Below are 13,947 nucleotides of genomic sequence, written 5' to 3'. Positions count from 1 at the left end.
GTAAAAACTGTAACTCGGCCACTCAGGAACATTCACTGTCTTCTTGGTAAGCAACTCCAGTGTAGATTTGGCCTTGTGTTTTATGTTGTTGTTCTGCTGAATGGTGAATTCATCTCCCAGTGTCTGGTGGAAAGCAGACTGAACCAGGTTTTCTAGGATTTTGCCTGTGCTTAGCTCCATTGTTTCTTTTTTATCCTGAAAAACTCCCAAATCCTTAACAATTACAAGCATACCCACAACATGATGCAGCCATCACTATGCTTGAAAATATGGAGAGTGGTTCTCAGTGATGTGTTGGATTTGTGGAGTAACTACAATGTTGTTGATCCATCCTCAGTTTTCTCCTATCACAGCCATTAAACTCTGTAACCATTGGCGTCATGGTGAAATCCCTGAGCGGTTTCCTTTCGCTCCGCCAACTGATTTAGGAAGGACGCCTGTATCTTTGTAGTGACTGGGTGTATTGATGCACCATCCAAAGTGTAATAACTTAACCATGCTCAAAGGAATATTCAATGTCTGTTTTATTTGTATTTTTACCCATCTACCAATATGTGCCCTTCTTTGCGGGGCATTGGAAAACATCCCTGGTCTTTGTGGTTGAATCTGTGTTTGAAATTCACTGCTCGACTGAGGGACCTTACAGATAATTGTATGTGTGGGGTAGAGAGATGAGGTAGTCATTCAAAAATCATGTTAAACACTATTATTGCACACAGAGTGAGTCCATGCAACTTATTATGTGACTTGTTAAGCAAATGTTTTACTCCTGAACTTATTTATGCTTGCCATAACAAAGGGGTTGAATACTTAGTGACACAAAATCTCAATTTAATACATTTTAAATTCAGGCTGTAATACAACAAAATGTGGAATGAGTCAAGGGTTCTGAATACTTTCTGAAGGCACAGTAGGTGGAAAATACATTGGATTTGCAGAAAGTCATCAACGTAAACTATTGTTTTGAGGCTGAAATTTCAACCACAAAATTATGTCATCATAGTAACCAATTTTCAACATAGACAAACCTTGTATGAAATATGTTGAATTTGTACCTTTGAAACAACGTCAGATCTTCAACGTTATACATCCACTATCAGAAAAAGACTATAGGCTGGGCAGCACCTCCTTCTAGAGAGTTAATCTGTCTATTGCTATCCATTTGGTCTCCCATCCAGGGTTTTAACCAAGCCCTGCTAACTAAATAGATTCACGGTTGTTATCGAAGTCATTCCAAAGGGCAGGTTTAAGAGAGCAAATTGAATGTAACCATACTCTATACGTCATATATCATCAATGATACTATACTGAACAAAAATATAAACGCAACATGTAAAGTGGTCCCATGTTTCATGAGCTGAAATAAAAGGTCCCAGAAAGTTTCCATATGCACAAATAGCTTATTTCTCTCACATTTTGGGCACAAATGTGTTTACATCCCTGTTAGTGAGCATTTCTCACTATAATCCATCCACCTGACAGGTGTGGCATATCAAGAAGCTGATTAAACGGCATGATCATTACACAGGTGCACCTTGTACTGGGGACAATAAAAGGCCACAGTGCAGTTGTCACACAACACAATGGTACAAATGTCTGAAGTTTTGAGGGGGCATACAATTGGCATGCTGACTGCAGGAATGTCCACCAAAGCTGTTGCCAGATAATTTAATGTTAATTTCTCTACCATAAGCTGCCTCTAACATCGTTTTAGAGAATTGGCATTACGTCCAACCGGCCTCACAACCGCAGACCACATGTAACCACACCAGCCCAGGACCTCCACATCCGGCTTCTTCAGAATTTCTGCACAAACTATCAGAAACTGTCTCAGGGAAGCTCATCTGCGTGCTCGTCGTCCTCACCAGGATCTTGACCTGACTGCAGATCGGCATCGTAACCGACTTCAGTGGGAAAATGCTCACCTTCGATAGCCACTTGCACGCTGGAGAAGTGTGCTCTTCACGGATGAATCCTGGTTTCAACTGTACCGGGCAACTGTATGGCGTCGTGTGAGCGAGCGGTTTGCTGATATCAACATTGTGAACAGAGTGCCCCATGCACTCTTAGAAAAAAGTGTTCCAAAGAGGTTATTCGGCTGTCCCCATAGGATAACCCTTTTTGGTTCCAGGTCTGTGGAAAGGGTTATAGATGGAACCCAAAACGGTTCTACCTGAAACCAAAATGGTTCTACCTGGAACCATAAAGGGTTCTTCAAAGGGTTCTCCTATGGGGACAGTTGATGTAGCCTTTTAGGTTCTAAGTAGCACCTTTTTTCTAAGAGTGTGGTGGCGGTGGGGTTATGATATGGGCAGGCATAAGCTACGGACAACGAACACAATTGCATTTTATTTGTTTGAGATACCGTGATGAGATCCTAAGCCCCATTGTCGTGCCACCATCACCTCATGTTTCAGCACAGCCCCATGTCGCCAGGATCTGTACACAACTCCTGGAAGCTGAAAATGTCCCAGTTCTTCCAATGCCTGCATACTCACCAGACATGTCACCCATTGAGCATGTTTGGGATGCTCTGGAGCGATGTGTATGACAGCGTGTTCTAGTTCCCGCCAATATCGAACAACTTCGCACAGCCATTGAAGAGGAGTGGGACAACATTCCACAGGCCACAATCAACAGCCTGATCAACTCTATGCGAAGGAGATGTGTCGTGCTGCTAGAGGAAAATGGTTTTTAAGGTATCTGTGACCAACAGATGTATACCTGTATTCCCAGTCATGTGAAATCCATAGATTAGGGCCTTATGAATTTATTTCAATTGACTGATTTTCTTCTATTAACTGTAACTCAGTAAAATCTTTGAAATTGTTGCATGTTGCGTTTATATTTTTGTTCAGTGTATTTAGGCCTATATACTGTAGCATTTGCGAAGTCATTAACAGCTATTGTTTCAATTCAACCTAGGGTTCAACTAAGAATCAAATTTAATCTCCAAGTTAATAATTAATATGTTCTATTCACGTCTCCATTTCAACCAAAAATCAAAGTTAAAGAATAGGACTAAACCAAATCAAGCTTTATATAAAGTGCATTAAAACATGTATTTGATTTAGTCCTACAGTGCATTTGGAAAGTATTCAGACCCCTTGACTTTTTCCACATTTTGTTACGTTACAGTCTTATTCTAAAATTGATTACATTCTTTTTTTCCCTCATCAATCTACACACAATACCCCATAATGACAATGCGAAAAACAGGGTTTTTAGAACAAATTTATTAAAAATAAAAAACAGAAATAACCTTATTTACCGCAACCAACCTAATATGACTTTTGTAATACAGTAAATAGCCTAAAGGTAAGGCTATCTTACAAACTACTGTAACCGTTTTTATTCAACCTTAAAATGAGTAACACATCCATGGCCACATTTCGAAGTTACTGTAACTATACAAGTCATATTATGTAATCATAGAAAGGGTGCATTTTCACGATAGCATGCAAAGGTCGCAATTTGTGGAGATCTTCAAAAAATAAACATCTGTGCAGAATCTCAAACGGCACTAATCACTTGCACTGTGTACTTTTAATGTAATCTTAATCCAGGTAATTTGGTTGTGCTATTAGATGAAGCACAGTGTAACACATTAAGTAGTTGTAAAAACACAAAATATCTGACATTGTATTCCCATTTGAACTTTGTTGTGCTTTTAGATGGTTGAACGCATTGTGATAACGCATTGGGAATTCAAAAAACTTCTGAAAAATTACTCACATTTCCATGTTGAAATGGCGTAGTGTGGTAGCATCCACATTATTTTCTTATTTACAATATAATTGACTCCAAAATGACACAATACATTATTTACCATTCATTTCTATTGGGCACAATATAATCTGAAACACAACCAAAACAAACTGCCAATGCATTTTGTAGAGTCACAAGCTTGATGTAGTCATTGCATGCTAGGAATATAGGACCAAATACTAAACTTTTGACTACTTTAATACACATAAGTGAATTTCTCAAAATACGTATGACACCTTCAAATGGGGGGACTAGATACTGTCAAAGCTAAAATACCACCTCTGCAAGATTAACAACTCAACTCGAACCTGCCTGCCCAATAGCAGTCAGTTATTCCTTGTCATTAATTCCCCAGATCTGATAGATGCCGCTCTGCCCTACCACTGAGCCAGTTTACAGCTAGGGACAGTTCCTCAAACTCAACAGTAAGGGCCTTACAGTAAAGCCCTAGTGCCTATGCTGCCTCACTCTCGTTCAACCTGGCGCCTTCTCAGGATCGTCCAGGCCAGAGCTTCTACCGTAGCCCACTATGAGGGGTCCCTATTTCCTGGGTTGGCTTAGCCCAGAATCACCCCTCTTACGAATCCGACCAATGTACTCAGTACCTACAGTGAGGGAAAAAAGTATTTGATCCCCTGCTGATTTTGTACGTTTGCCCACTGACAAAGAAATGATCAGTCTATAATTTTAATGGTAGGTTTATTTGAACAGTGAGAGACAGAATAACAACAAAAAAATCCAGAAAAACGCATGTCAAAAATTTTATAAATTGATTTGCATTTTAATGAGGGAAATAAGTATTTGACCCCCTCTCAATCAGAAAGATTTCTGGCTCCCAGGTGTCTTTTATACAGGTAACGAGCTGAGATTAGGAGCACACTCTTAAAGGGAGTGCTCCAAATCTCAGCTTGTTACCTGTATAAAAGACACTTGTCCACAGAAGCAATCAATCAATCAGATTCCAAACTCTCCACCATGGCCAAGACCAAAGAGCTCTCCAAGGATGTCAGGGACAAGATTGTATACCTACACAAGGCTGGAATGGGCTACAAGACCATCGCCAAGCAGCTTGGTGAGAAGGTGACAACAGTTGGTGCGATTATTCGCAAATGGAAGAAACACAAAAGAACTGTCAATCTCCCTCGGCCTGGGGCTCCATGCAAGATCGCACCTTGTGGAGTTGCAATGATCATGAGAACGGTGAGGAATCAGCCCAGAACTACATGGGAGGATCTTGTCAATGATCTCAAGGCAGCTGGGACCATAGTCACCAAGAAAACAATTGGTAACACACTACGCCGTGAAGGACTGAAATCCTGCAGCGCCCGCAAGGTCCCCCTGCTCAAGAAAGCACATATACAAGGCCGTCTGAAGCTTTCCAATGAACATCTGAATGATTCAGAGGAGAACTGGGTCAGTGTTGTGGTCAGATGAGACCAAAATGGAGCTCTTTGGCATCAACTCAACTTGCCGTGTTTGGAGGAGGAGGAATGCTGCCTATGACCCCAAGAACACCATCCCCACCATCAAACATGTAGGTGGAAACATTATGCTTTGGGGGTGTTTTTCTGCTAAGGGGACAGGACAACTTCACCGCATCAAAGGGATGATGGACGGGGCCATGTACCGTCAAATCTTGGGTGAGAACCTCCTTCCGTCAGCCAGGGCATTGAAAATGGGTCGTGGATGGGTATTCCAGCATGACAATGACCCAAAACACACAGCCAAGGCAACAAAGGAGTGGCTCAAGAAGTAGCACATTAAGGTCCTGGAGTGGCCTAGCCAGTCTCCAGACCTTAATCCCATAGAAAATATGTGGAGGGAGCTGAAGGTTCGAGTTGCCAAACGTCAGGCTCGAAACGTTAATGACTTGGAGAAGATCTGCAAAGAGGAGTGGGACAAAATCCCTCCTGAGATGTGTGCAAACCTGGTGGCCAACTACAAGAAACATCTGACCTCTGTGATTGCCAACAAGGATTTTGCCACCAAGTACTAAGTCATGTTTTGCAGAGGGGTCAAATACTTATTTCCCTAATTAAAATGCAAATCAATTTATAACGTTTTTTACATGTGTTTTTCTGGATTTTTATGTTGTTATTCTGTCTCTCACTGTTCAAATAAACCTACCATTAAAATTATAGACTGATCATGTCTTTGTCAGTGGGCAAACGTACAATATCAGCAGGGGATCAAATACTTTTTTCCCTCACTGTATAGTTCGGTCTCAGGTTATTTTATTCCAGCAACTCAGGTTCCCAATAGACTAATTAACCAGATGCTAAAAATCCTAAATCAAGCAAGTCAATTTCAGAAACCTAGAGTAAAACGACATGCACTTGTATGACTCTGATGACACAAGGTTTCAGAACAGGAAAGGAAGTTTATTCAAAATTCCAGAAACAGGCATAAAAAGTCCCAGCTCAATCAATCAATATCACAAATCAATAGTCACACAAGCAATTTTGATAAGCAAAAATCTACAATGGATTAGATACCTCCAGCGGCCTTATCTAAACCCCTATTAGGCTGCCAATGCAATATTTTCTGTCTATTAACATTCTATGAGAAGCACAGCATTTAAGGTCTCTTACCTTCTACAACTATAAACAGTCTTTTGTCGCCCCCCTCAGGATGATCAGTCCCTCAGTTGGTGTTTCAAAACTCCAACAGCTACTGTACTTAAAACGTCTATCAATAAGGTAACCTTAAGGATTCCTTCTAGATCTTTACTTTAACACTCTAAGAATAAAACCAAGTATAATAAAAATCTAACTATATATTAGCTAAAATGCTACAGCAAAAATCTGCTTCAGCAGACAACAGGTTCTTCTAGGAAGCCCAAAGAGACTCTTCCCCACTGCATTTATGGTTAACACCTGCTGCCCTAATGGCCTATCTGTGGTCCTAGCACCGCCGCTGTGCTCATTACTCCTCGCCTACCAACACTTGTGGTTTTGCTGACACCTCTACAAAATCTTGCTATAGCATCTGCAAACCCTCTCCTGACCCTTAAAGGGTATTTTTCAGCCAACCACTAACCACAACTATTTCCTGACCCTAGGCTTTCTAAAACCACAGGCTCCTCCCCACCCCAGGCTCAAGCGAGCCGTAACGCAAGTAACCCTTAACCCCCCAAGAATGATGCGGGCTCCAATACCAAATGAAACGAGCCTCATCTCATAATGATCCGAGCCCCGTATCACCAGGATTTTCTGACTACTCCTTTTGTAGGTCTCTCCTAACTAGTCTGACCTGGGGTTATTGTAGGTCAAACTAGCAACCTTAATATACAGTACCAGTCAAAAGTTTGGACACACCTACTCATTCAAGGGTTTTTCTTTATTTCTACTATTTTCTACATTGTAGAATAATAGTGAAGACATCAAAACTATGAAATAACACATATGGAATCATGTAGTAACCAAAAAAGACCAAGTCCATATTATGGCAAGAACAGCTCAAATAAGCAAAGAGAAACAACAGTCCATCATTACTTTAAGACATGAAGGTCAGTCAATCCGGAAAATTTCAAGAACTTTGAAAGTTTCTTCAAGTGCAGTCGCAAAAACCATCAAGCGCTATGATGAAACTGGCTCTCATGAGGACCGCCACAGGAAAGGAAGTCCCAGAGTTACCTTTGCTGCAGAGGATACGTTCATTAGAGTTACCAGACTCAGATTGCAGCCCAAATAAATGCTTCGCAGCGTTCAAGTAACAGACACATCTGAACATCAACTGTTCAGAGGAGACTGCGTGAATCAGGCCTTCAAGGTCAAATTGCTGCAAAGAAACCACTACTAAAGGACACACATACGAAGAAGAGACTTGCTTGGGCCAAGAAATACGAGCAATGGACATTAGACCGGTGGAAATCTGTCCTTTGGTCTGATGTGTCCAAATTTGAGATTTTTGGTTCCAACCGCCGTGCCTTTGTGAGACGCAGAGTAGGTGAACGGATGATCTACGCATGTGTGGTTCCCACCGTGAAGCATGAAGGAGGAGGTGTGATGGTGTGGGGGTGCTTTGCTGGTGACACTGTCAGTGATTTATTTAGAATTCAAGGCCCACTTAACCAGCATGGCTACCACAGCATTCTGCAGCGATACGCCATCCCATCTGGTTTGCGCTTAGTAGGACTATCATTTGTTTTTCAACAGGGCAATGACCCAACACACCTCCAGGCTGTGTAAGGGCTATTTGACCAAGAAGGAGAGTGATGGAGTGCTGCATCAGATGACCTGGCCTCCACAATCACCCGACCTCTAACCAATTGAGATGGTTTAGGATGAGTTGGACCTAAGAGTGAAAGAAAAGAAGCCAGCATATGTGGGAACTCCTTCAAGACTGTTGGAAAAGCATTCCTCATGAAGCTGGTTGAGAGAATGCCAAGAGTGTGCAAAGCTGTCATCAAGGCAAAGGGTGGCTACTTTGAAGAATATAAAATATAATATTTGTTTAACACTTTTTTGGTTACTACATGATTCCATATGTGTTATTTCATAGTTTTGATGTTTTCACTATTATTCTACAATGTAGAAAATACAGTAGAAATAAAGAAAAACCCTTGAATGAGTAGGTATGTCCAAACTTTTGACTGGTACTGTACCTCTAGCTAAACATCATCATCACTACTAGTTTTAAACATTAACACTTATTTCCCCCTTCAAATCAACCTTTAATTAATCTAATTTCACTCAATTCTAATCTCACTTTAACCTAACTTATCACTCCAGTTACATCTTAAACATTCAACATCCCATCATCATCCTATTATTTCAACATTATAACATTTCTCTATCAATCTCCTAAGGCCTTATCCTCCAAGCCTGATAGACGTAGTCCAAATGTACTGTGCCTTAAAAAACAAAAACATCTCATCCTTAACCATTTTACTATATTACTTCAGTCACCCTTTAACATTCCCCAATGTTTCCAACCTTCAACATTTAACATATTTAACATGTCATTATTATTTTAATAAATTCCAGTCCCAATTCATTTTTCTTATTTTCTAGGGTCAATGTACATTTTTCTCTCAATGTCATTCTCCTTTGTGTTCCATGTGTGAGTGTAAGTGAAACTTCTTCATAAGTGTGTGAGTGGGGCCTTCCTTTCAGCATTTCCTGTCCTTGCTTTCTGACACTAAAATGTCACAGAAAACTAGGCATTAGTCTGCCATTCTGACAATACATTAAGTGCTTTCATTTCTAAACAGTAAAACAGATATGTATGAAAATACCCTCAAATATAAGGTGACATTCTGAACTGTCGCCTCATATGAAACATTTGATCTCAAATCCAAAATGCTGGAGTATAGAGTCAAATTAAATGTTTTTGCTTCACTGTCCAAATACAGTTGAAGTCGGAAGTTTACATACATTTAGTCATTAAAACTCGTTTTTCAACCACTCCACAAATTTCTTGTTAACAAACTATAGTTTTGGCAAGTCGGTTAGGACATCTACTTTATGCATGACACAAGTAATTTTTCCAAGAATTGTTTACAGACAGATTATTTCACTTATAATTCACTGTATCACAATTCCAGTGGGTCAGAAGTTTACATACACTAAGTTGACTGTGCCTTTAAACAGCTTGGAAAATTCCAGAAAATTATGTCATGGCTTTAGAAGCTTCTGATAGGCTAATTTACATAATTTGAGTCAATTAGAAGTGTACCTGTGGATGTATTTCAAGGCCTACCTTCAAACTCAGTGCCTCTTTGCTTGACATCATGTGAAAATCAAAAGAAATCAGCCAAGACCTCAGAAAAACAATTGTAGACCTCCACAATTCTGGTTCATCCTTGGGAGCAATTTCCAAACGCCTGAAGGTCCCACGTTCATCTGTACAAACAATAAATATGCAAGTATAAACACCATGGGACCACGCAGCCGTCATACCCCTCAGGAAGGAGACGCCTTCTGTCTCCTAGAGATGAACGTACGTTGGTGCGAAAAGTGCAAACCAATCCCAGAACAACAGCAAAGGACCTTGTGAAGATGCTGGAGGAAACAGGTACAAAAGTATCTATATCCACAGTAAAACGAGTCCTATATCAACATAACCTGAAAGGCCGCTCAGCAAGGAAGAAAATTATGTGGATATATTGAAGTAACATCTCAAGACATCAGTCAGGACGTTAAAGCTTGGTTGCAAATGGGTCTTCCAAATGGACAATGACCCCAAGCATACTTCCAAAGTTGTGGCAAAATGGCTTAAGGACAACAAAGTCAAGGTATTGGAGTGGCCATCACAAAGCCCTGACCTCAATCCTATAGAAAATGTGTGGGCAGAACTGAAAAAGCGTGTGCGAGCAAGGAGGCCTACAAACCTGACTCAGTTACACCAGCTCTGTCAGGAGGAATGGGCCAAAATTCACCCAACTTATTGTGGGAAGCTTGTGGAAGGCTACCCGAAACGTTTGACCCAAGTTAAACAATTTAAAGGCAATGCTACCAAATACTAATTTATAATAATAAAATATGCCATTTAGCAGACGCTTTTATCCAAAGCAACTTACAGTCATGTGTGCATAAATGTTTACGTATGGGTGGTCCCGGGGATCGAACCCACTACCCTGGCATTACAAGCGCCATGCTCTACCAATTGAGCTACAGAGGACCACATAATTGAGTGCATGTAAACTTCTGACCCACTGGGAATGTGATGAATGAAATAAAAGATGAAAGAAATCATTCTCTCTACTATTATTCTGACGTTTCACATTCTTAAAATAAAGTGGTGATCCTAACTGACCTAAAACAGGGAATTTTTTACTAGGATTAAATGTCAGGAATTGTGAAAAACTGAGTTGAAATGTATTTGGCTAAGGTGTATGTAAACTTCCGACTTCAACTGTACATAGGTGACTTCATAACATACAGTATTGTATGTTAATTTCTTTCCTGTCTTTACAGATTGTGATGCTGAACTCCCTGTCTGACTTACATGGCTATGTGGATAAGGGCCAGCTAACATGTGAGCTTGGTGGGAACCTGGAGTACTGTCACAGTCAGTGGATCCACCACAGGACAGTGAGTCACCATGACATTTGACCTTTTCTTAACAGTCTTTACTCACTGGGAATTTCTTGTAACTGCAGGATCTTCCAGAGAAGTGAATACTGAAATATTGCCAGTTTCCACATAATCCTCCTTTTAATAATCCAAAAAATGTATGGCTCATTGCACAGTATAATCTGAGGTGTGTTTGTGTTTTGCTCTCAGGCCATTGAGAACTTTGCTGTGACAGTGAAGACCACAGCCCAAATGCTGCAGAAGTTTGGCACAGATCTGGCAGAGACGGAGCTGCCTAATGATGTGCAGTGCACCAAAGACCTTCTAAATACTCACACTGAGAAGCATGACAAACTCAAGGTGAGACGCTGCTTCAGCATCAACATGGGGCTTCTGAACCTGGCTACCTATTAGGGTTCACTTGTACCCATAGTTAGAATCTGAATATTCCCTATGTTTATGATTGGTAGTATAGTATTGGTAGATTCACATACAGTAGTGAGATCAAATTCACAGGGGACTGGTTTCTATCATATCCTGTTGCTTAGTAGTTGAACCACATCCATTAGCATCAATGGCCTAGATAACAAGCATAGCAAAGTATAGCGTAGGAAGCATAGCAAGTATTCTATTCCTAAACCAGACTGTTAATCAGGTACAGCCCCTGTCTCATGATCCCCCCATAGGCAGGTGGGTCTCCCCCTGGCATAGTCTGGGATTGAATGAGTTATTTCATTTTGACAGGATGAACTGAAATTAGCGATGAAACAGGGAACTACTCTGCTGGGCTGTATCAAAGAGCAGGCCGCCAAGTCTGAGAATCACAAACTAAACCCAGACGAGATGGAGAACCAGTCTACAGTGGAAAGGTTGGTTACTGTGACCTAGTTCAGATACTATATGTTTCTAATAAATGATAAAATAATAAAACATGTTTGTATGTACAGTTAAGTACAAACATGTACATACAGTTCATTAATGCATATAATAAAATATATGTTTCACTAAAGCACATGGGTTTCAGGTTGTTGTCCCAGCTGGATGAGACAGAAAATGCTTTTCAACAGTTCTGGTCCAAACATCACCTCAAACTGGAGCAGTGCCTGCAGTTACGCCATTTTGAACATGACTTCCGAGAGGTATGTAGGTTTCTATGACAGAGTCCCTGTCTGCTGACTACTGTGGTCAGCAGGTTTAGCTTAATCGTGTAAAAAAAAAAGAGAGCTGGACAGAACACATCCTGGCTATTTGAGTTCCTCCAGGGAGAGCAATGAAAGTTCAAATTTGTACTGATATCCACATGGCAGTCAAGGTCACTGAAATACATGGATATTACACTACGTACACAATAAAACATTTAATTTAATGTAACTAAATGTAATCGAAAATGGCATCTACGTATTCCCCAAATGTAATTATTTATCATGATAGGGCCATAAATAATAACTAGTAATGCAGCATACTCAAAGAAAGGCTCAAATCTCACCTTTCTGGTTAAAATTGTTATAAATTGCTGAGGTGTAGTCACTTTTGAGGACACAAGCTCAAGTATGATAATATATTTTATATGATGTATTTCCTATTCAACAAAACTGTATGAATAAGGCTAGAAATGACTTTTATGCTTTCTAAATATAGCATCATCAAATTATAAAATGACTAACTATAAGATTTCATCTTCCTTATAACTGTAAAATACATTCGTATGTTTAGTGTTAGAGAAAATTGACATATTTTCTAAAGGTCTCTCTTGATCAAAACATCTGCCCCCATCGTTGTGAACGTCTCACAGAGTGCTAGATTGGCTTTCTGAACTCGTTAGGAACTCGTCTTTCATCTCATATTAATCCTGCCCGTCTATGACAAACAGAAAGGGTTTTTTGTTTAAAATCTATGAATTGTTTTAGATTAATGGCTATAAATTTGAATGTGCTACCGTGATGAAACCACTCTCTCCTGCTGCGTTACTGTGATGAGCACTGAGAATACGAAGAGGCAGGACGCAGACGCAGGAATTAACAAGGTCAAAGATAGAGTCCACGACACGAAGCTAATCAATCACACACAACATCCTACAGAACAGGTGGTGATGAGATGATGAGGTGCAGCTGCGCTTGAGGTGATTAGGGTGCGTTGGGTTTCCATTCCGGTGTTGCCGAGGTGGTGCGCTCAGACCGGTGGCTCAATATACCGGCGAATCAGAGCGCCGGAGGGGAGCAATAGGAGGAGACGTGACAGTACCCCCCCCACCCCACCGGACGCGCGGCCCCAGCCGCTGGACATCGCCGGCCAGGAGGACGACCCCGAGGACGAGGAGCGGGCCGGTCAGGGCGGCGACGGTGGAAGTCCCGAATTAGTTTGGGGTCCAGAACGTCCCCAGCCGGAACCCAGCTCCTCTCCTCAGGACCATACCCCTCCCAGTCCACCAGGTAATGGAGCTGTCCCCCACGGAACCTGGAGTCCAGCAGGTCCCTCACCGTCAATGTCTAGGGGCGGAGGAGGCGTACCCCAGGGGACGGCATCCGCCAGAGGACCAGGAACCACCGACCTGAGGAGAGACACATGAAAAGTGGGTGAGACACGGTAGTGAGGGTGAAGGAGCAGCCAGTATGATACCTCATTTATCCGCCGGAGGACCTTAAACGGCCCCACAAACCGGGGGCTCAGTTTCTTGCAGGGCAGGCGGAGAGGGAGGATCTTTGTGGACAGCCAGACACGATCCCTAGGCTGGAATACAGGGGCCTCACTGCAGTGGCGGTCGGCTTGGTCCTTCTGCCGACGAATGGCCCTCTGGAGATGGACATGGGCGGCGTCCCAGACCTGTCCGGCCCTGTGGAACCACTTGTCGACAGCGGGCGCATTGGTCTGGCTGGGTGTCCAAGGGGCCAGGGCTGGCTGGTACCCCAGGACGCACTGGAAGGGAGTGAGCCCCATGGAGGAGTGAACAAGGGAGTTCTGGGCATATTCTGCCCAGGGAAGAAACCTCGCCCACTCACCCTGCCGGTCCTAACAGTGGCAACGAAGAAACCACCCCAGCTCCTGGTTAATGCGCTCCACCTGCCCATTCGACTGAGGCCTATACCCGGAAGTGAGGCTGGCCGTGGCCCCGATCTTCTCTAAGAAAGCCTTCCACACTCGGGAGGTGAATTGGGGGCCACGG

General features: G+C 42.0%; 1 protein-coding gene across 3 annotated transcripts in view; it reads left to right on the top strand.

Annotated features, from left to right (window-relative positions):
* The window catches only part of LOC121533386 (guanine nucleotide exchange factor DBS), a 150,050-nt gene that overhangs the window by 44,451 nt on the left and 91,652 nt on the right, over positions 1 to 13,947 (top strand). For all 3 annotated transcript variants that reach the window (XM_041839286.2, XM_045205490.1, XM_041839285.2), the window contains 4 exons: positions 10,689 to 10,805; positions 10,998 to 11,147; positions 11,532 to 11,656; positions 11,812 to 11,926. In XM_041839286.2, coding sequence (XP_041695220.2) covers positions 10,689 to 10,805; positions 10,998 to 11,147; positions 11,532 to 11,656; positions 11,812 to 11,926 — 507 coding nt within the window. The remainder of the gene's footprint in view (positions 1 to 10,688; positions 10,806 to 10,997; positions 11,148 to 11,531; positions 11,657 to 11,811; positions 11,927 to 13,947) is intronic.

Source organism: Coregonus clupeaformis, chromosome 20 (genome assembly GCF_020615455.1).
Source record: "Coregonus clupeaformis isolate EN_2021a chromosome 20, ASM2061545v1, whole genome shotgun sequence".
NCBI classification, from domain to species: domain Eukaryota; kingdom Metazoa; phylum Chordata; class Actinopteri; order Salmoniformes; family Salmonidae; genus Coregonus; species Coregonus clupeaformis.
This window is presented reverse-complemented; position numbering and strand designations above follow the sequence as displayed.